The 21,117-nt window shown below is 57.9% G+C and overlaps 2 protein-coding genes across 3 annotated transcripts in view; both read left to right on the top strand.

The window, feature by feature from the left end:
* The window catches only part of IFT122 (intraflagellar transport 122), a 65,534-nt gene extending 63,998 nt beyond the window's left edge, over positions 1-1,536 (top strand). For both annotated transcript variants that reach the window (XM_065933938.1, XM_065933940.1), the window contains 3 exons: positions 144-223; positions 476-640; positions 1,086-1,536. In XM_065933938.1, coding sequence (XP_065790010.1) covers positions 144-223; positions 476-640; positions 1,086-1,175 — 335 coding nt within the window. In that variant the 3' untranslated portion in view covers positions 1,176-1,536. The remainder of the gene's footprint in view (positions 1-143; positions 224-475; positions 641-1,085) is intronic.
* A 6,833-nt stretch (positions 1,537-8,369) lies between these two features.
* Positions 8,370-13,431, top strand: RHO (rhodopsin). The gene is made up of 5 exons (XM_065935418.1): positions 8,370-8,730; positions 10,567-10,735; positions 11,940-12,105; positions 12,228-12,467; positions 13,321-13,431. Exons 1-5 carry the CDS (start codon positions 8,370-8,372, stop codon positions 13,429-13,431), a joined length of 1,047 nt encoding a protein of 348 aa, XP_065791490.1.
* The last annotated feature ends 7,686 nt before the right edge of the window (positions 13,432-21,117 follow it).

The following is a 21,117-nucleotide window of genomic DNA, read 5'->3' as shown; positions in this document are numbered from 1 at the left end:
GCGCCTTGCCGTCCTTCCCTGGGCCGTGGGGAGGGTCCCACACAGGCCCAAAGAGAGCCCCCGGCCCGTGAGTCTCAATGCATTGGGTGGAGGGGCGGTCTCTCCCTCAGCCTCAGGCCCTGTCCTTAACTAGCACCCCCCAGATGCCCAGACCCTGAGGCTGGACGAGAGCATGGACTCCGTGGGGGACGACGACCCCTTCACGGCCAAGCTGAGCTTCGAGGTGCGGGCACCCCTGAGTGACGGGCTGCTGAGACCCCTCCAGGCCCCCTGAGGCCTGGCTCAGGTCCCTTTGCTCCGCACACTCCCCCCTGGGGCCCCCGGGGGAGGGAGGCGGGCTCCCGGTCACAGAGACGGCCAGCTGGGTTCTCCCGAGGGACCGGACTGGCAGGGGAGGGCTCGGGGGTCCTCTGTGGGGTCGCGTGTCCCCCCGCCGGCTGAGCGAGGCCCGCCGCTCTCCCCACCCGGCCTGCAGCAAGGCGGCTCGGAGTTCGTGCCCGTGGTGGTGAACCGCTCTGTGCTGCGCTCCATGAGCCGGCGGGACGTCCTCATCAAGCGCTGGCCGCCGCCCCTGCAGTGGCAGTACTTCCGCTCCCTGCTGCCCGACGCCTCCATCACCATGTGCCCCTCCTGCTTCCAGGTACCCGGCCGCTGCCGGCTGCGCGCGTGTATTCCCCAGTCCTTCTCTCCAGCTGCTGCTGCGCTTCCCGGGCCGTCCCTGTAGGGAGGCCGGGCATCGGGGGAGCACACGTGTCCCTCAGCGGCCAAGGCCAGGGCCCCCGGGCTGGAGGAGAGGCTCGGCCTTAGTTGCCTTAGTTGCCTCCCCAGCCTCATGTGCGTCCCTGGACCGTCTGCTGTGGATTTGCCCCCTGACCTTGTGCTCCTTGTACAGGAGGGCCGGCCAGTGTGATGCACCTTTGAGCTGCATTTCGGGTAGAAGGGGCCTCAGACAAGGGTGGCCAGGACTCGGTGTTTCTGGCCCCAACTCACTGCCAGGCCGCCTGCCCTTAGCAGGGCGGTGGTCCCCACCTGGCTCGGGGCTGCTGCGTGCTCAGGGTTGCGGGGTCACGGCCATCTCTCCTCAGATGTTCCACTCGGAGGACTACGAGCTGCTGCTGCTTCAGCACACCTGCTGCCCCTACTGCCGGAGGCGCGCGGACGACCCCGGCCCCTGACCAGCCCCCTGAGGACCTCCGCCCCCGCTCAGCCGGGCCATCGGGCCATCGAAGGAAGAGTTAAACTCAGAATGTGTCTTCTGCCCTGATCAAGTGTGCATCTTAGGGAGGGGCCTTGTGTAACCATGAACCTCCCTATTTATGGCATTTCGTGTCTTGTGAATAGCACCAGGAGATGGAGAAGAGAACGAACATATATTTTCTAAGAGAGAGAGAGAAAAAAAAAATCTGTTCCTTTCAGAATGGCTCTGAGTTGTTCGCAGCAGTCTGCCGGAGTCCACGGATCTGTCAGACCATTCACATGTACAGTTTGCGAACAGATTGCCTCAATAATTACAAATAAAAGGGCTACTTATTTTCATCAGTGTCTGCATTTTAGCAAATCTTCATATTGTCTGCAACTTAATTTCCTTATGCAAAAGTGCACCTGTTTTTTTTCTAATTTGATCCGAGAGGAACATTACGTTTGTGTGCTCTTAAAATATAATCTAATCAAAATGGCAATATGGGAATGGTAGGGGAACAGGTTTTTTAAAAAAATATATATATATTTATTTATTTATTTTGGCGGAAAGGGGCTCCATCTCAAGGAGAAGATGGGATACCTGGCTGCCAAGAAGGTGGCTGACAGGGCTGCTCCCGGGGGCTGCGGAGTCCACCCTCTACTTCCCAACTGGGACCAGGCCCCCCTCCTCCCCAGCTGCTCCCAGGTCCTCCACGTGACCTGAGCTTGCCCCTTCTTGCAGCGCCCAGAGCAGGTGGGTCCCGTGTGAGGTTCCAGGAAGGGCCTGTCCCCTGAGCGTCAGCAAAGCGTCCGATTTGGCAGCTCGAGGGCAGATGGGAAGCTGGGGAGGGGAGCTGACATTTATTGGGGACCTTTTTCTGTGCCAGCCCTGTTTCATATGCTGGCTCGGTTCTCAGCTCTGTGATGGAGGGCGGGTGACTTCCCATTCTGCAGCCCTAGGGGCGGGCGGGCGGAGGTGATGGGGTCGGTCCTTCCCTGAGGCCGCTGCCTTCACCCTCCTCCCGGCTCCCATCCGAGAAGGCAGCGAGCAGTCCAGGGCTTTATGCAAAGTCCTGCCGGCAGGAGGAAGGGGACTGGGCTGCCAGGGAAGGTGTGGAAAGCCACCCTGGTGATTAGATACTGATCCCTTGCAGGGCGTCCATGAAGCAGGCCGAGCAGGGCCGAGCAGGGCAAAGGTCCCCTCCAAAGGGAGGGATGAAGACACTGAGGAGAGGGGAGCGGCTGCGGGGTGGGGGCCTCCAGGGGTGAGTCCAGGGCTGGACCCCGGCCCCTCCCCCTGCCGCCCCCTGCAGCTCTCTCAGGAGGTGACGGGAAAAGAAAGAGACGGAGCCAGACAGTTGTGCCAACAGAACTCCTCCGTTGAGCGTCTTAATTACTTACGATCATGCATGCTCTCTCGCGCGCTAAACATTTATTAATGTGTTAGGATTTCCATTAGCACGTTGCTTGAGCTGAAATCACTCGCATGTGGCTGGGAAAGAGGAGAGGGAGCAAACAGCCCCCCACCACCTAACAGGCGTCAATCACAGCGACAGATCAGATGGCTCTCGGCTAGAAGTGGGGGAGGGGGCCCAGCCTGCGACTCCAGCATCCTCGGGGCCCACGACAGCGCAGACGAGGGGGCGCCGCGCTGGGTTCTGCCGCCCCAGAGGAGCTGAGCTCCAGAGGCCTGAGTCCGAGCTCCCTGTTAAGTCTGGCCCCGAGTGAGGACTTTGAGGCGTCTTCAAGGATGCCCACTGAACACATGCTGAGACTGAGGCTCGGGAACATTCTCTTTGCTTCCGTTCCTCAAATATTTATGGAGCCAAGACAGGGTCACAGGCAGGCACAGGCTCTGCCTGTGAGTGCTGTGTCCTGCTCCTCTTGTGTCCTTACTGGGCAGGGCCCTGGCAGGTCAAGCCCTCTCTCCACCGCCGTTGGCCCATCTGTACAGGAGACCCCTCCAGCTCTGACACTGATGTTCCAGCCTCGGTCTGTGTCAGTGACCACGACCCCTTCCTATGCCACAGAAGGTGAGGAAGGAAAGGCCTCGGCCACGGGCATCCCGAGATGTCGCCCCATCTCCCCACGAGGACGTGGGGTCCTGGCAGAGAAGTGGCGGCCGCAGGCTGGGCCAGCCGCGACTGCATCCCGACCTGTCTCAGGGTCTTCAGCACTGTTCCTCGTTCCTGGAAGGAGTAGGTGAGGAAGAGGGGACTGGGCGGCCAGAAAGAGCCCCCGGACCAGACCTCAGGCGGTCCCAGCTCGAGCTCAGCCTCAGCCAGCCGGCCAGCCGGCGCCCGCGTCCACCCCCAGCCAGGCTGCCGAAGCCGGGGGCCCCTTGGGGCTCCCGGACAGGTGGGCAGGCGCCAGATGGTCTTCCGCGCAGGCCAGCCCCACCGTCAGGTACTCAGGAGCCCCGGCAGAGGGGCCACCGCCAGGCGGGGCTCCCACCTGGCCCAGTACTTGCCCGAGCACACCCTGAGGTCCTCCACCAGACCCCAGGGCATCTAGAATGGGCTCCACCACGCCACTGCCCTGCCTGTCATAACTTCAGCAGCCCTGCTGGCCGCCACCTGGCGCCCAGAGCCCTGGCCTCCCCTGCCAGCCCATCCCGGGCCCCAGCACCTTTCCACCAGCCGGGGGCCTTGGCTCAGCTGTCCCCTCCCTCCTGGCCCTTGATGTTTCTCCTCTGGGCTCCCGCAGCACCGAGTCAGGAGCATTTTCTCACTTCTCCCAGTTACCCGTTTTCCCCGTGGCTGCTGCCCCTGCCTGAAGACGGGGAGCCCCTTGAGGGGGGACCAGGGTAGACAGGGACTGGCCTAGGATTCACCTCCATGTCCCCAGCCCCGGCCTCGGCCAGACGCTGGGGAGGCGGGTGCAGGAGGAGAGGCAGACGGAAAGCGGAGAGCCGGTCTCCCCTCTGCTCTTCCCCCCTTGAGTTGGCAGCTCAGTCTCAGGCCTCACTCAGCTGTGGTGACACAGGTGGTGGGGCTCAGTGGTGATGGGAGATGGGGGGGCCATGGAGAGGAGGCTGCTGACCAAGCAGCACCTCCACATGGAGGCTTAAGAGTTATTTGCGCGCTGCTGCCCACTAAGCCCTAATCCTTCGCCACACCTGGCCTCCCAGAGGGGCCGAGGGGCCGGGATGGGGAAGCAGAGACCAACCAACACCCCCACCCCCAGCCCCGCCACTCACCGCCCCTCACGGCCTTTTCTGCACCCGGCCGAGAGGGGGCGGAGGCTCGGAAGGTCACCCACACCACGCTTGGCCCCCTGTGCGCTTCCCGCTTCCCTCCGGCCGGTCCGGCAGTGGGGACAGCAGAGCCCAAGCGGAAGGCTGGACTTCCCGCCGCCTCTACCTGGCTCTGCCGAGGAAGCTCGTTTCCCCGGTGGTCAGAGGCACCAGACCTCCTCCCGAGGCTGGGAGGAGCTGTCCCTCCCCTGGACACTTGTTCATTGAGCACCTACCCCGGGATGGGCAGGCCGTCGGGAGACAAGTCAGATGCGGCTGGCAGTGTCGGGTACCGAGTAGGACAGGCACGTTGAGAGCTGGAGGGGCCCTCCACGGCTGTGAACTGAACCAGGTTCCGAAGAGGGTTCCCAGGTGGTGCTGGTGGTGAAGCACCCGCCTGCCAGTGCAGGAGATGTAAGAGATGCAGCTTCGATCCCTGGGTCGGGAAGATCCGCTGGAGGGAGGCACGGCAACCCGCTCCAGTGTTCTCGCCTGGAGAACTCCATGGACAGAGGAGCCTGGCGGGCTGCAGTTCAGAGGGTCTCACGGAGTCGGACACGACTGAAGGGACTCAGCGCACGCATGCAGAAGAGGGGGACAGTCAGCAAAGCTCACTGGTCCCAGCAGGAAGCAGGCTCAGGGAAGGGAGGGCTGGGCTTCCCCCAGCCTCGTGGCCGACAGCCCGGTCCCCTGGGGGAGGACGGGGGGAGGTCTGTGAGCCGGGCCGGGTGGGACAGCGGGCAGCTTTGCCGTGCACGTGGGGGTGGATCCTGGAGGCTCCTAGTCCCAGCGAACTGAGCAGGGCGGCGGGCCTTTGCAGGCTCTCTTGGCGACTGAGCCCAGTGCTGCCCCCGCCGCTGCTGCCCGGGCCTGAACAACTGAGTTGGGCCCTTTCCAGCACCCCAGCGCAACCCGCTTTCGTCACTGGCACCCGGTGTGGGTGATGGACGGTCTTCCTGAGAGCTGCCTTTGGGGCAGGAGCGGCCAGGCCCTGTGGCCTGGGGGCCTTGGTCTCCCCACCTGCAACGGAGGGTCAGAGTAGGTGGCTTCTAACGACCTTCCTGTCGTTCTGTGAGCCCATTCCTCCAAGCAGAAGAGCATTCTTTGTTTTTAATTGTCTATCATGCATTATAGAGCAGACGTCCATCATGTCAGGGATGACCTTTAATCTCCTTTATCCCCACCGTGATAGAGTGGATTATTAGACTCTCTTACGGAGGGTGGACCTGAGTCTTAGAGAAAGGCAGCACTTCCTGCGATAACCTAGATCCATCTGCTCAGTCCACAGACAGTTCTTGGGCACCTGTCATGTGCCAGGTCCTGGGCATCAAACAGAAATCCCAGCTCATTCGAATAGGGCAGGTGTCCCTAACCTCCAGGCCATGGACCAGTACCTGCTGAGAGATCAGTGGCAGTGCTAGATTAGAAATAAAGTGCACAGTAAATGTAACGCACTTGAATCATCCTGAAATCATCCCTTCCCGCCAACCCCCTGGTCCATGGAAGAACTGTCTTCCACGAAGTTGGTCCTGGTGCCAAAAAGTTTGGAGACCGCTGAAGTAGGGGAAACAATTTACATGCACCTGCCGTGTGTCGAGCTGGGCTCTGGGGCCCTGTGATGAGCAAGACAGACCCCAGCCCACCCCTGGGGGCTCGGGTTACAGCCTACGAGACCTATGAACAGAATAGGAATTAAAAGCTTCCAGGTTGTCATAAGCATTAGGGGGTAACAAGCAAGGTCATGAGTTTGAGGGTTGGGGGCTCAGCCTGGCCAAGGCAGGGGTGCGTGTGCTGGTCTTGGCCCAGGGAGTCCGTCGTCTGTCCCTCTGTCTGGCCACCAGGGGCCGTGTCAGAATCAAGCCCTTCACCTTGACCTCTTTAGCGATTGGCCTAATCATTGCACCAAGCACCTTATACCTTGAGCGGCCGCGCCCCACCCACCAGCCACGCCTGCCTTCCCCTTGCTCCTCCCCGCAGCGCACATACCACTAGGCTCCCCACGCAAGTCCTGACGCTGCCCGCCTCCCGGGACAGCAGGGCTCTGGAGCCCCAGGTGGGCTGCAGGGAAGGGGGCACGCTTCTGAGCAGACAGGTGAGGACATCCCAGGTGGGAAGAGAAACAGCACAAGGGAGCCTCAGCCGCGGAGGTCTCGGACACTGGGTCGCTTCCTGGCCAGCCTTGCGTTCCCTGCCTCAGGGCCTTTGCACTGGCTTCTCTCTCTCCTTGGTCAGCTCCACCCCTCAGCGCTCCTTCCATCCTCGAGCTCTCAGGCCTCCCTGGGCAGCTCCAGGCGACTGTGTGTCAGGAGGACGTCACCACCTGAATGTACCCTATTGTCATTTGTTTCATGGTTTGTGGGGGCCCCCTCCTCACCCCCACAGAAGGACACGTCCTACAGGCAGGGGCTTGGTCCTTCTTGTCCACTGTGTCCCCCAGAACTGAGTGTCTTGTGTGGAACACAGTTGGTGCGGGATAAAATTCACAGCTGGGCCGTGGGCATTGGGGACCCTGAAGGCCGGGCTGCCCATGGCCCCACTTTACTCCTGGGAGGGGCCCTCATGATCCTAGTGTAGATGGGGGCCCTTGTTCGTACCCTGAGCTCATCCTGCTGTCCTGGGGTACGCCATCATGGCTTGTCAATCACGCGGCGCCCAAGGCCCACGGCCCCAGCCTAGCCTGACCCCAGTCCCGGGCTGTGGCCCGTGTGCTGTTCCCAGGGCCCACCTCCCCTCCACACAGGAGCTCCCAGGACCACACCTCCTCGCTCACCGCAGGGATCTGGTGCCCAGCACAGGCTTGGCTCCGTTCACCTCCTGGAGGCAAGGCCTTGCTTCAGGAGCGCTAAGAGTCTCCCTGATTTGGTCACCTCTGCCCTGGGCCCTTCCTCCACCATCACTCCCTTCATTTCATCCTTGAGGGCTTTTGAGATACTTTCCTGGGCCCCAAATCTGCCCAAGTTCCCCTGGATAATGCCCCTGGCACTAAGCCCCACCCCAGCTGACCCCAGCCCACATCCCAGACGGGACTCGGGCCTCTGCTGGGCCTCTGTCTTCAGTCTATGCTGACATCCCCACTTGGCAACCTGGCAAAGTGCCCCTCTCCCCCTAAACATTGTCCCCCTGGATGTCTCCACGGGTCGGTGGCCTCCCCTCCCCGGGTCGGGAGCAAGCCTTCCCACACGGAAGTCCTCCCCAGCCCATAAGCTCCTCCTTCCTGGAGCCTCAGCTCCCCCAGTGCCCTGCACAGAAATGTTGGTTTGAACAAGTGAGTGAGTGAACTCCAATTCAAGGAAACAAATGCTCTTTGAGCTCCTGGGCAACGTGGGGCTTGCGTCCCATCCCCGGAGTGCCCCGCTGCACTTGTGACGCTCACGACCTGGCCGGTGGGCAGTGTGTGGTGACTGGATAAGCCCAGAGGTGACCCAGGTGGGGAAGGGACGGCTCAGGGGCTGAGAGAGGGGATGACAGAAGAACCAGCGCTCTGCCCTCCGGGGGCTCGTGGGCCAGGCGGGAGGAAGGCGAAGTTTGCTTGTCCTGAACTGGAGGGAAGTGGGCCTGGAGCCGGGGGTCCCAATGCCAGGTCAGGGCCGTCAGCTGAGATGACAGAGCGGGACAGGGGAGATGGGGGGCAGGCCTCTGCTCTTTCCCAGGGTCCCCAGCACCCCCCACCCCCCTTCTCCCTGACCACAGCCTTCTACCTGGAGTCACCTTGGCCCCACTTGGAAGCCAATTAGGCCCCCCATTGCAGCAGTGAGGATTAATATGATTAATAACGCCCCCAATCTTCCAGGTGCTGATTCAGCCAGGAGCTTAGGGAGGGGAGGTCACTTTATAAGGGCCTGGGGGGGTAGTCAGAGCCCGGAGTCGTCCAGCCGGAGCCCCGTGTGGCTGAGCTCCGGCCTCAGAAGCATCCTTGGGTTCGCGCCGCCTGCGGGCAGCTGCTAGGGCCGCAGCCATGAACGGCACGGAGGGCCCAAACTTCTACGTGCCTTTCTCCAACAAAACGGGCGTAGTGCGCAGCCCCTTTGAGGCCCCGCAGTACTACCTGGCCGAGCCGTGGCAGTTCTCCATGCTGGCCGCCTACATGTTCCTGCTGATCGTGCTCGGCTTCCCCATCAACTTCCTCACGCTCTACGTCACGGTCCAGCACAAGAAGCTGCGCACGCCCCTCAACTACATCCTGCTGAACCTGGCCGTGGCCGACCTCTTCATGGTCTTCGGGGGCTTCACCACGACCCTCTACACCTCTCTGCACGGATACTTCATCTTTGGGCCCACGGGCTGCAACCTGGAGGGCTTCTTTGCCACCCTGGGCGGTATGAGCTGGGTGCGGTGGGCTGGGCAGCGGGGGGTGTGTGTGTGTGCAGGAGCCAGAAGCTTGGGTGTGGCAGGGGGGTGTGTGGGGACAGCCCCAGTCTTTCGGATGGTGGACGAGAGCCCGGGATCCAAAGCCCTCCCTTACTCAGTCAGTAAACGTGGGGTAAGTGATGATGAGCTCGGCCGGCGTTGGTGGAGGTGGCCACCGAGCACGTGATCTCACTGGCACTGGGGTCACTGTCTCGCCCTCCAGCCAGGAAACAGATGAGAGGAGTCCGGGGCTTCGCTGGGGTCGCAGGCAGTCTCTGGCAAGGCCGAGTGGCAAGCCCACGTCTCTGCGGCCCCTCAGGCCGCGGTTCTGCTCCCCTTGGAGCAGCGGGGCTGGGTGAGACCCACGCCGGGTCCCGGGGACAGAGAGCTGGACAACACGGATGTCTGTGCTCAGGGCCCCAGCCCGGGGCGGGATGACAGTCCTCAGTCCCCCAGGCACCGGCCTCTGCCTGCACTGGGCGCCGGGCGCCGTCCCTCCCCAGCTTCCCTCTGACTCCCTCCCAGCCCGCCTCCAGGCTCTCTGCTCCGCTTGAAGGCTTTCGGCCTTGAGGAGTCCATTCACAGGGAGCCAGTAGACCTGGTGAGGTGATCTGTATAGCTGTGAGCCATGCTTTTAAAATATTTTCACTGAAAAACAGGTGAATAGATCCCATTTAGCCGATGGAGAAGGAAATGGCAACCCACTCCAATATTCTTGCCTGGAAAATCCCATGGACGGAGGAGCCTGGTGGGCTACAGTCCATGGGGTCGCAAAGAGTCAGACATGACTGAGCGACTTCACTTTTACTTAGCCGATGAGAAAACTGCAGCGTGCAGAGGGGAGGAGTGACTCAGGAATGTGGCAGGCCAGTGCCCAGAGCCTGGGTCTCCTGGCTCAGACCCAGGAGCGTCCCCCGGGGACACACTGCCTCTCAGGCAAGCAGGAGACACGGGAGGTTGTCGTCACAAAGCCTGGGGGATGGAGAGAGCCCGGCACCAGCCACAGGAAGCTCTGTCTCCTCTCTCCCACGTGCGTCCAGGCCCTGCCTCAGCCCTGTTCCCAGGGCGCTGGCCATTGCTGGGTGACTGCGATCCCCCAGTCTCAGGCCACAAGGGTGCCACACACAGGTGGGCACGCCTCTGCGACAACCATGGGCCTGGAGTACCCACTGGCGTTCCCTTTAACTCTGGGAAATGCCCCAGTTGGTAAACCCCACGGCCATCTCCCTCCTGAGTTTCTGAGGGTGATGTGCAGGGCAGATGTCTGAACCCCATCATTATTATTCCTCCTCCTCCCTCGGAGCAAAACACTCTCCAGCTCCCTGGCTCCCAGGAGAGGGTCGCCCATGCCCAGGGTGTCCCATGTCCCTGGAGGTGAGAGGCCCGCTGCCCAGGAGGAAAGGCAGGCCTCCCCCTCTTGCTCCTGCTGTCTCTGCTGTCCCCTGTGACTGGAACTCTGCCAGTGGCCCCAGGAAGGACACATTCTTCTGTGAAAACTCCATGCCGGGCTCCCAGTTCTCAGCCATGACCCCACGAGCCAACTGCCGTGTTCCCGGTGAACCCAGAGCTCTGGCTGCACTAACCTTCCTGGGAGTTACTCCACATGGCTTAGCGGCCCGTCTGCCCCGCCATCTCCCCTCGTCCATGTCCAGACCCTACGCTCCTTAAGTCCGTGCTCCGGGACTGCTCCCCGGGTGCCTTCCTGGTCGACCCCGCCCTTCCCATCCCCAGGAGGAGCACACCCCCTCCTTAGACAGACAGGTCCAGCCACGCGGCGGGTTGACTGACAGCCGGCTGCCTTGCAGGTGAAATCGCCCTGTGGTCCTTGGTGGTCCTGGCCATCGAGCGGTACGTGGTGGTGTGCAAGCCCATGAGCAACTTCCGCTTCGGGGAGAACCACGCCATCATGGGTGTCGCCTTCACCTGGGTCATGGCTCTGGCCTGCGCCGCGCCCCCCCTCGTCGGCTGGTCCAGGTAATGTCGCTGAGCAGGAGGGGAGGAGGGTCTCCGGGGCGCTTCCTAGGGTCCTCCAGCTGGAGGGGGTGGACTGCTGCCTGGTTTCAGGCCCCCCGAGGTGGCATTTGTGATAGGGTTGAGGTTTAGGGCAGGGAAGAGAGGGTCAGCCCCCAACGTCACTACGGGGCTGCTCTCCGTGTCAAGGAGACTCCAAGACGCCCTAACCCTTCACCTTGGCTGTGCCCCTAATCCCCAGCTAAGCCAGGCCAGATCCCAATCCTCTTTGGTCCAGGACCCCGGGAGTGGCTCCTCTGACCTCAGGCCTCTGCCCCTGCAGAGGCAGAGCCCCCCCTCGTGCAGGTGTGACGGTGTGGCCCTGGGAACCAGTCCTGGCAAGACTCAGCCGTTAACCCCCAATGGGCTGAGATGAGACGGCGGTGGGGTGGAACGTGGTTTGGGCGATTGGACTCTGCGGGTTCCCAGAGGCTTCGTGCCCTTCTGCTTCCAGGAAACAGCCATCTCTCTCCCCTTTCCTCCTCTCTCAGTCTTCCTGGGGTCAGTGTTTCCCTCCCGGGCAATTTAGCAAGGGGCCAAAAACCCCGCCCCTCCCCCCGTCTTCTCCAGTCTGGCCTAGTTACATCCTCGTGGACGCAGCTAATGGACACTGGGTTTCCCGAGGTCAGTTCAGTGTCACCGTCCTCTGACATCACACGCCCCAACCACACGCCCCAGGGCCTCTTGTTTCCAGAAACTGCGCAAAGATCCCTCAATTACTCTGAGTGGCCTAGAAAGATCTGGGTGCCTGCAATACAGACATTGGGAGCGTTTCCCTTCTCCCCACCCATCTCATGGCCCCAGGCCTGGCCTCCGGCCACGCGGGAGTGGCCGGCCGGGTGAAGAAGCTCCAGGCAGGGAAGCACAGGGGCAGAGTAGGGGCGCTGGGGGTGAGAGGCCGGGAGGGACCAGGGTCCCAGGATAACATGGTGCCAAACAAGGCAACAGCACTGTTTCCACACATCTGAATCCCTCATCTCAGTAGGTGTGAGCCTCACAGCCAAGGAGAGGTTTGCTATCCCCATTTTACAGAGAGGGAAAGTGAGGCCCAGAGACCAGCCCCGCCGCAGGCGCTGGCAGAGGACTCTGGTCAGCTGGGCCCGGCCCCGGCACCTCACATGCGGGTCTCCCTCTGCCGCTGCTGCCCCTTCCCCTCCCGGGTCCTCAGGTACATTCCGGAGGGCATGCAGTGCTCATGTGGGATCGACTACTACACGCTCAAGCCGGAGGTCAACAACGAGTCGTTCGTCATCTACATGTTCGTGGTCCACTTCACCATCCCCCTGACTGTCATATTCTTCTGCTACGGGCAGCTGGTGTTCACCGTCAAGGAGGTAGGGCCCTTGGGGGGGCCAGTGCTGTGTGGGGCGGGGGACAAGAGCATGGATGAGGCTGAGCACGGCCCCCCGGCCCAGAGGAGCCTCGAGCCCGGACACCAGGCGCTGTGTCCCCGCAGGCGGCTGCCCAGCAGCAGGAGTCAGCCACCACTCAGAAGGCCGAGAAGGAGGTCACCCGCATGGTTATCATCATGGTTATCGCTTTCCTGATCTGCTGGCTGCCCTACGCCGGGGTGGCGTTCTACATCTTCACCCATCAGGGCTCTGACTTCGGCCCCATCCTCATGACCCTCCCGGCTTTTTTTGCCAAGTCTGCCGCAGTCTACAACCCCGTCATCTACATCATGATGAACAAGCAGGTGACTGCTGGTGGGGCGGGAAGGGGCCAGGTTCCCCCAGGCGACAGGTGGAGAAGCTGTAGTCTTAACTGGGCCTCAGTCTTCCCACCTGCAAAATGGGCAGGGGAGTTGGTCTTCCCTGGGGTAATCACGAGTCATCCGGGAGAAATGCACATTCCTGGACCAACCCCCAGATCTTCTGATTAGAAGCTCAGGGTGGGCCCAGGAACATGCATTTCTAGCAAGCCCTCTGATGCTGGCTCAGGAGAGAGAAGTGCCAGTTCAGATGGTTCTGGAGGCTAGCTTAAACAGTCCAGATGGTCAAAGTCCTGGGCCTGGGAACAGGTGCCAGTCTCCACAAAGCTCAAGGATGCTAAAACGTCTCGTTCTGAGGGATGAAGGGATAAAGTGGTCCTTTTAACGTAGACCAGTGGTTCCTCTGCAGGTTCTTTGGTCGTGGGGAAAACCTGGAATCAGAAAGATTGGGTTCAAATCCCACCTCTGCTAGGTTTTAGTTGTGTGGCCTTGGGCAAGTCACTTCCCTCTTCTGGGCTTCACTCTCTTCACCCACGGAAAGGATGAAATCCTAAACTCTCGGTTCAATGGGATAATCTCCAGATGGCCCTTGGCACGCTGAGGGCATTGTGGAGCATCACCAGCGACAAAGCCCCTTCGGGTTTGGCCCCAGCACCGCTGGGTGGGGCTGGGGAGGCTTAGTAAGCTCCTGCAGGGAGCCATCTGATGGGGGAGTGGAGGCTGGGAGGGCCAGAGGCAGGAAGAGAGAGGAGGCACACCTCGCTGACGATGCCATTTCCCACCCAGACTCTGGGGGACCCTGACCACCCCTCACCCTAACCCTACCTCTTCCTTCCAGTTCCGGAACTGCATGGTCACCACCCTCTGCTGTGGCAAGAACCCGCTGGGTGACGACGAGGCCTCCACCACCGTCTCCAAGACAGAGACCAGCCAGGTGGCGCCTGCCTAAGCCCCTCCAGGGATTCCGTGGCCCGCCGCAGGAGTCCCCCAGCCCCCACCCCCACCCCAGCCTCAGCAGCTCCATCAGGAGCCACGCCTGTCGGAACCAGCTCTCACAGGCTCCCTGAGTGTAAACACAAAAACCAACCAACCAAATGCAAAAGAATCAATGAGAGAAACAGGAGGCACCTCACTTTGCAGGGGCGGCCCGATCAGGAGTCCTGACTTCCCGGGGGCCCGCTGTAGCTCCGCTTCTCCCCAGCTCATCTCTCAGCTACACAAGAACTCTTGCTCTGGAAAAGTGTCCCAGCTTAGGGATAAGTGAGTAGCACACGACGGGGCACGCTGTAGGTGCTTATTAATAAATGCTAGGTGGAGGAAGGAAGGAATGAATGGAGACGTGAATGCAGAGATGAACGGGTCGGGAGGGCACAGCCATCCTCTCACATGTTAGCAGCAGCAGCAGCTCGCCCTTGGCTGATGGCCTTGAGCAGCTGTTTTGTCCTTGGGCCTCACTTTCTTCCCCCATACAATGGGAATTCCAAATCTCTCCTCACATAGCTGCTGGGAAGATCAAATGAGATTGTGTGTGTGTGTGTGTGTGTGTGTACCTGTATTCGTGTGTGTGAGCTCTTTGTAAATAGTAAGGAGCTGGACAGACAGTAGTTAACTTTATGAATAATATCAATTAATATAAGTAATTCATTCCTATGATCATCTCCTCTTGATAGCGACCATTTTGAGATTGGGCAAGGCCCTAAGCACCCAGCCTCGTCAGGCTTATAAACATTAGACAGACGGCAAGGCCAGACCAGGGCCGGGTGGTGGACCACAGGGAGGGACAGTCAAGGAAATGCAGAATGCAGTCATCAGACCTGAAAAAAAAACAACATCAGAGGACCAGGGTCTGGGGCCGGTACAAACCTCTATGACTCGGGTCATTCCCTTCCAATGCAACCCACAGAGAGACAGGTCTTGCTCTCAGCTTCTGAAAAACCACTAGTTCTCCTGCCCAGCACCCAGGCTGCAGCATCTCCGGGCCCGTATGGAGCTTCTAGAAGTTATGTTCACCTGCCCACATTTAACGAAGAGCTGGGTCCCCAACCTCACCTTTGTCTCAAAAAGAGCTTAAAAACAAAAGCATGGGAAATCCGGCTGGACCCACCTTCCCCCGGGGAAGTTCACAGGTCACAGATCTTAGCTCCCCTGCTGGGCAAGCCTTCAGCGGCTCCAATCCATTCTCCCCCTCCGGATAGTCCTTGCTGCTGTGAGGCTGGCTGGGACTCTGAGACATCAGAACTGAGCCGCCTCATAAATGCCCCTCCTCCACTATATAACCAAAGCGGGAAGCTCTACCTCTCCCCAGCTCTGCCTGGAGACGAAGGCAAATTGGGGTATTAAAAGCTCAGCTCCTATCCTTGGTCTTAGTAGTGGTGGTTTTTGTCACTCTCAACTCTTTATCTACAGGGTGGATGGAAACGGGGCAGTGTTCATCTGATCCTTGACCCTGGGGTTTCTGGGTTTGGTCAACCATCAGAGCCTCCTGGGAGTGCTTTAGGCTGTGGGGAGCAGGCCCAGGATTGGGAAAAGCTCCATCCTTGGAGTCACAGAGATCCAGGTGACCCGTGAAACTGCAAGCAAATTTTGTCACCTCTTGGAAGCCTCCTTATCTGCAAAAAGGGATCTTAAAACTGACTTTAATGAGATTTCAGGCTTTATGCAGCCAGTGGGCTTCCTGGACTCAGCAGATGATGAGAGACTTCTTGCATTACCGGAGCCTAGGCTCCGGGCTGGCCCTACCAGGGACCTCATCTGAAGGGGGAATGGGATGAAGGTGTAGCTCCCAAATGACCCTCCTCCTCCAAGGCGGCAAAGGCAGCAGGAGTCTGAGAAGGGAGATCCTTAGTGCCACGGAGGGGCTGGGGCAGGTAAAAGCTGGGATCTCTATCATTGCCCCTCTCTACTCTGTCTCCCTGGGTGGGTGATGTCAGTCAGGATTCCTTTATCTGCAGGAGACAGGAAATCGCACTCAATAGTACCGAAGCAAAAGGAAGACACGATTGGCTCCCATAAATGAAAAGCTTAGGACTTCAGGCATGACTGGGTGCAGGTGCTCAGATGAGGTCACCTGGCTTTTGAGGGGGCTGTACTGGGTCTTCCTTGCTGTGCGCTGGCTTTCTCTACTTGTAGTGAGCGGGGACCACCCTTCCCTCTGGCGCTAGGGGTCCTCATCATGGTGGCTTTTCTTGTTGCTGAGATCGGGCTCCAGGGCACTTGAGCTTCAGTGAGTAGCTGTGGCTCATCTGCTCAGCTGCCCTGGAGCCTAGACCAGAGATGGAACCCATGTCTCCTCCACCGGCAGGGGGATCTCAACCACTGGATTGCCAGGGAAGTCCAGGCTATCTGGCTTCTAGGTCTCCCTTGGGCTGCACTTTCCTCTGTGTTGCCTTTCAGTTCAGTCGCTCAGTCATGTCCGACTCTTTGTGACCCCATGAACCACAGCATGCCAGGCCTCCCTGTCCATCACCAGCTTCCGGAGTTCACCCAAACTCATGTCCATCAAGTTGGTGATGCCATTCAACCATCTCATCCTCTGTCGTCACCTTCTCCTCCTGCCTTCAATCTTTTCCAGCATCAGGGTCTTTTCAAATGAGTCAGCTCTTCGCATCAGGTGGCCAAAGTATTGGAGTTTCAGCTTCAGCATCAGCCCTTTCAATGAACACCCAGGACTGATCTCCTTTAGGATGGACTGACTGGATCTCCTTGCACTCCATGGGACTCTCAAGAGTCTTCAACACCACAGTTCAAAAGCATGAATTCTTCAGCATTCAGCTTTCTTTATATAGTCCAACTCTCACATCCATACATGACCACTGGAAAAACCATAGCCTTGAGTAGATGAACTAGATGGACCTTTGTTGACAAAGCAATGTCAGGTGTAGCTGTTCCAAGACGTAAGCATAGAAATCACCAGTAATTCCAAGCTCAGCAAACCCTGCAGAAATGGACTTTCTCTTCTCCATCTGTTAGTCGTTTCCAGGTAGGGCTCTCATTGGCCAGGCCTGGGTCACCTGATAGCTCCTAAACCAATCACCAGGCTGGGATGGGCATTCATCCTCTGATTGGCCTGCCTCCACCCCCCCCCCCCCCCCCCCCCCGTCACCTGATTGCATTTGCAGCGCAAAGTAGCGTTGAAAGTGAAAGGCGCTCAGTGGCATCCGAGTCTTGGCAACCCGATGGACTGACTATACAGTTCATTGACTTCTCCAGGCCAGAGAACTGGAGCGGGTAGCCTTTCCCTTCTCCAGTGGATCCTCCCAACCCAGGGATCAAACCCAGGTCTCCCGCCTGCACTGCAGGCGGATTCTTTACCAGCTGAGCCACGAGGAAAGCCCGGTGGTTTTAACCCTACGTTAACCGAATGGTCTGAGGGTGGGGATAGGAAGGAGCCGAAAGGAAACTTCAGGAGGTGGTTGCCAGAAGGAGGAGGGCCACAGCCAAGGGGCCCGGAACCAGCAGCGGTCCACAGGAGGTGCGCTTCGCGTCGGTGATACCCGGCTAGTTCGCCCTCCATCCACAGCGGTGACGAGAGGATTCCCACCGCCGGCGGGTGTGGATCCCACCCTGTGTTTCAGATACTGCGTGGGACCAGGCCCAGCAGTGGTAGGCACAGCGGCATTGCAGCCAGTCTGCCTCGCAGGCTGCCCTGTCCCCTCACTCCCACAGCCCACTTATTGTGAGGATTCATCAGCCTCACATCCAGAGGGAAAAAAAATTTCCTCTAAAACCTGAATACTCTCTGACTTTTTCCTGGTAGAGAGTAAACCCTACCTAACTTCCTTCAGTTCAGTCGCGTCCGATTTGCAGTTGATTTGACTGCCATTGGTGGGGAAGCCACCGTATATAAAGGCAGAGAACTGCTGATTATGTCTGGGCAGAGGGTGTTACCCACCTCATTTCCAGGCTCCAGGCAGCCAACGTCCCTAGGCCAGGACACGCTGGGGACTCAGAGATGGACTGGAGGGAGCAAGTCTGGGCTGTGACCTGGCCAGGGTCAAGGCCACAGAGCTCTCTCAGCCCCTAATTTTTGCCTCTGGAAGGAGAATGCAAAGAGTTTAGAACTGTAACCTGCAGAACTGTAAGTTCACACGTAGAAGGACCCCATTCAGTGTCCCAAGATGGCAAAAAAAAGAAAAAAAAGTTTTTGGCAAAACTTAAATTTCACACAGCTCTCAGCAAAAACATCTCATGAGTACCCGAAGCAGTCCATCCTCTCTCCAGCAGCCTGATCATCACAATTACCATTTCCCTGTGAAAAGGCAATCCTCTAGGAGAATTTTTAGATCATGCAGCACATTTTAAAACTTCTTCCCTCCAAATGCAAAACTCCATCCTGGCACAGACCTGGAGCAGGGTTTCAGATGAAGCTCGTGGGAATGTTTGTATCCCTGAGTCTTTCTCAGTTCTTGGAAACGTGATCAAAATTGCTGCCCCCGTTGGCACCAGCTTCCACACGCCTCTTTGCCTTATCTCGGCTCCTGCTCTAAATGGTTCCCACAGATGGTTTTCAGGCCTCTCTCCACTCAGCCGAGCTCTGCTCTGGCACTGGGACTGCTACAGCAGTCCTGCTACTGTGTGCCAGGTGTTGTGCTGGGCACGAGGGACGCCACCAGGAACCAGACAGACACAGCCCTGCCCACTGCCCCTCCCTCCCAGAGCTCAAGGAGACAGGCAAGGCAGTGTTTTAACCCCGGGTGCTGGAGGCTGCTGGCAACCCGAGGAGGGGCCCCTAACATCCTAGGGTGTCATGGAGGGCTTTTCCGAGGACGTGATGTCTACACTGAGGCCAAAAAGGATGAGTGAGAAACAGTTCAGATAAGGTTGTTGTCATTGTGTTGTTGTTGTTGTTTAGTCGCTAAATCAAATCTGACTCTTTTGTGACCCCATAAACTGTAGAGCCCATCAGACTCCTCCATCCGGGGATTCTCCATGCAAGAATACTAGAGTGGGTTGCCATTTCCTTCCCCAGCGGATCTTCCCGTCCAAGGGATGGAATCTGTGTCTCCCGTGTTGGCGGGCAGGTTCTTTACTACTGAGCCACCAGGGAAGTCCCCTGGAGAAGGAAGATACAGATAAAAAAGGGCCTTGTAGGAAGAGTGTATCAGCTATACAGACAACAACCTCCAAACCTCATGCTTCAAACAACACACCATGTACTGTTGCTTGTGACTCTGTGGGTCAGCTAGGTGATCCAGACCAAGATCTCTGCTGGGTTCATTCGAGCATCTGTGGTCAGTTGGAGCGCTGGCCGGTTGGCCAGCGTGGGCTGGGCAACAGGGGAGACTGGGCCACGGGCCTCTCCACATCCAGCAGGCTTGTTCACATGGGACTGGGGCCAGACATCCCTTCCCTCATACTGGGTTGGTCACAACAAGTCCCAAGGTGAGCTCAGATTCCAGGCACGTGGGAGAAGGTGCAAACTTACATTGCAGATGGGCAAGGATATGGGCAGGGGTGAAAAACGGGCACTATTTTTACATCAGTCTAACACACACACACAAAGGAAACCAAAGTGGAAAGCCCAGCTCTCAGCACCTAACCGGTTCCAAGAGCCTCAGTGTGGTTGGACTATGGGGTTTCAAGGGGGAAGGAGGCTTCATAAGCCAGACTGGAGAGGTCAGTGGAGAGGTCCCCATGGCATTGAGGGAGCCATGAAGGGTGCTAGGCAGGCCATGGTATCTAGTTTCACTTTAAAACACTTTGCCTGCCTCAATCCAGACCTCTGGTAATGGAGACTCCCCTGGAAAAATCCCAACAGTAAGACCACAGAGAGAAAGATGCAAGTCTGTTCTAGACCTGCCCTGTTAAAATCCTACACTCTCCTCAGAGGTAATCACTGCTATTACCTTGGTATAAATCCTTTCAGACCTTCTTCTGGGACTTCACTCTCTCTGTCTCTCTGTCTCTCTCTGTCTCTCTCTGTCTCTCTCTCTCTCTCTCTCACACACACACACACACACACACACACACACAGTTCTACCTTCTCAGAAGTGGGGAACATATTCCACAGATACTTTCTGTCTCATTCATTTTCACGGCTGTGTAATATTCCACCATGTGAACAGATCAGTTTATTTGTCCAGTCTGCCCTTGGTGGGCATCTAGGCTGTTTTGCATCTTTGCCAAGATCGCACTGAGCACTCTTAAGTATCATCAGTGTAAGAAAGAAAGAGCACCAAGTCGTGTCTGCCTCTTGCGATCCTGTGAACTGTAAACTGCCAGGCTCCTCTGTCCATGGGATTCTCCAGGCAAGAAGACGAGAGTGGGTTGCCGTTTCCTTCTCCAGGGGATCTTCCAGACCCAAGAATTGAACCCAGGCCTCCCGCATTGCAGGCAGATTCTTTACTGACTGAACTACGGAAGAAACCCCATCAGTGTTAAGAATTTCTCTCAAATTTATACCCAGAGTGACATGGGTAGGTGTGGCCCAAATCCATCTTAGTTGTAATAGATGTTACTCAGTTGCTTTTCTATGTTGCTTCCCAGCAGCTATGTATTTTTTTCACATCCTGGATGCTCAATTTCGATGGACATTAAAAAATTTGCCATTCAGGGGACTTCCCTGGTGGTCCAGTGGTTAAGACTCCATGCTTCCAGTGCAGGGGGTGTGGGATCAATCCCTGTTTGGGAAACTAAGATCTCACATGCTACATGTCATGGCCAAAAAAAAAAAATTGTCATTCTACTGCATGTAAAATACCACCTCATCCTTGTTTTAATTCATCTCGTCATTTTATTTATTTTTATTATTATTTGTTATTATTATTCATTTATTTTTGGCCACACCACATGGCATGTGGGATCCTAGTTCCCTGACCAGGGATCGAACCCACAGCCCCCGAAGTGGAAGACGGAAGTCCTAATCCCTGGACTTCAGGGAAGTCTACACCTCGTCATTTTAAATGGCTGCAGAGTATTCTACGGTAAGAGAGTAATTCCGCCAGGCCCTGAATGATTCATTTGGGAAGTTTTTTGTTTTTTTCCTTTTCCAAATAACACAGCAATTATTTCTTTTCTGACAAATGTGCTCCTTGGAGAGAGAGGCGGAGTTGCTGGGCTCCAGGGAATACCTTTCCATAGTAGGCTGCACCCAATTTACACCCTGGCAGAGACAGCGAAGGCCTGGCTCCCGCATCCTCGCCAACACTTTGTCTTCAGTTTTTTTCAGTTTGATGAGAAAAGGAGTAGCTCGTCGTTGTTTCGGTTTAAATTTTCCTGAGTGCCAAAGAAGTCGAGGCTGTTCTCCTGTGTTTGTTTGCCTTTCTGGTAAATTCGTGTTCTTTGTCGGTTTTCCCAGTGGATGCTGTCCTTATTTACGGAGACTTTTGCTAAGTAATTTAAGCATCGCTCTGTCACCCATTGGAAACTCTTTCAACTCAAAAAGAGGTCAGGACCGGCTGACCTGGGAGTGTCTGCTCCAGGTGAACCCACTGGCTGACCGCCACCTGCTGCTTCCTGAGACAGCGGAGGCCAGCTGTGGCCTGGGCACAGGGGTGGGCATTGGGGCGGGGGGCCCTCCTGGCGGCTAGCTCCCTGTGGCCCAGGCGTGCCAGTTCCCCGTCTGCACCCCCAGCCTCTGCTGCGCGGAGGCGCAGGAGGGATCAAGCATCTGAGCCCCCTTCCTTTCACCGTGGGG

The sequence above is a fragment of the Muntiacus reevesi genome, chromosome 4 (assembly GCF_963930625.1).
Source record: "Muntiacus reevesi chromosome 4, mMunRee1.1, whole genome shotgun sequence".
Classification (NCBI taxonomy): domain Eukaryota; kingdom Metazoa; phylum Chordata; class Mammalia; order Artiodactyla; family Cervidae; genus Muntiacus; species Muntiacus reevesi.
Note: the sequence above shows the minus strand (reverse complement) of the source record. Positions and strands in the feature narration are given on the sequence as shown.

What these genes read in the sequence shown, in the direction of transcription:
- RHO (XM_065935418.1), top strand. Translation starts at nt 8,370, where the DNA reads ATGAACGGCACGGAGGGCCCAAACTTCTACGTGCCTTTCTCCAACAAA. An exon ending in TGGTGTTCACCGTCAAGGAG is followed by an intron (nt 12,106 to 12,227) that starts GTAGGGCCCTTG and finishes GTGTCCCCGCAG; the next exon opens with GCGGCTGCCCAGCAGCAGGA. An exon ending in ACATCATGATGAACAAGCAG is followed by an intron (nt 12,468 to 13,320) that starts GTGACTGCTGGT and finishes TCTTCCTTCCAG; the next exon opens with TTCCGGAACTGCATGGTCAC.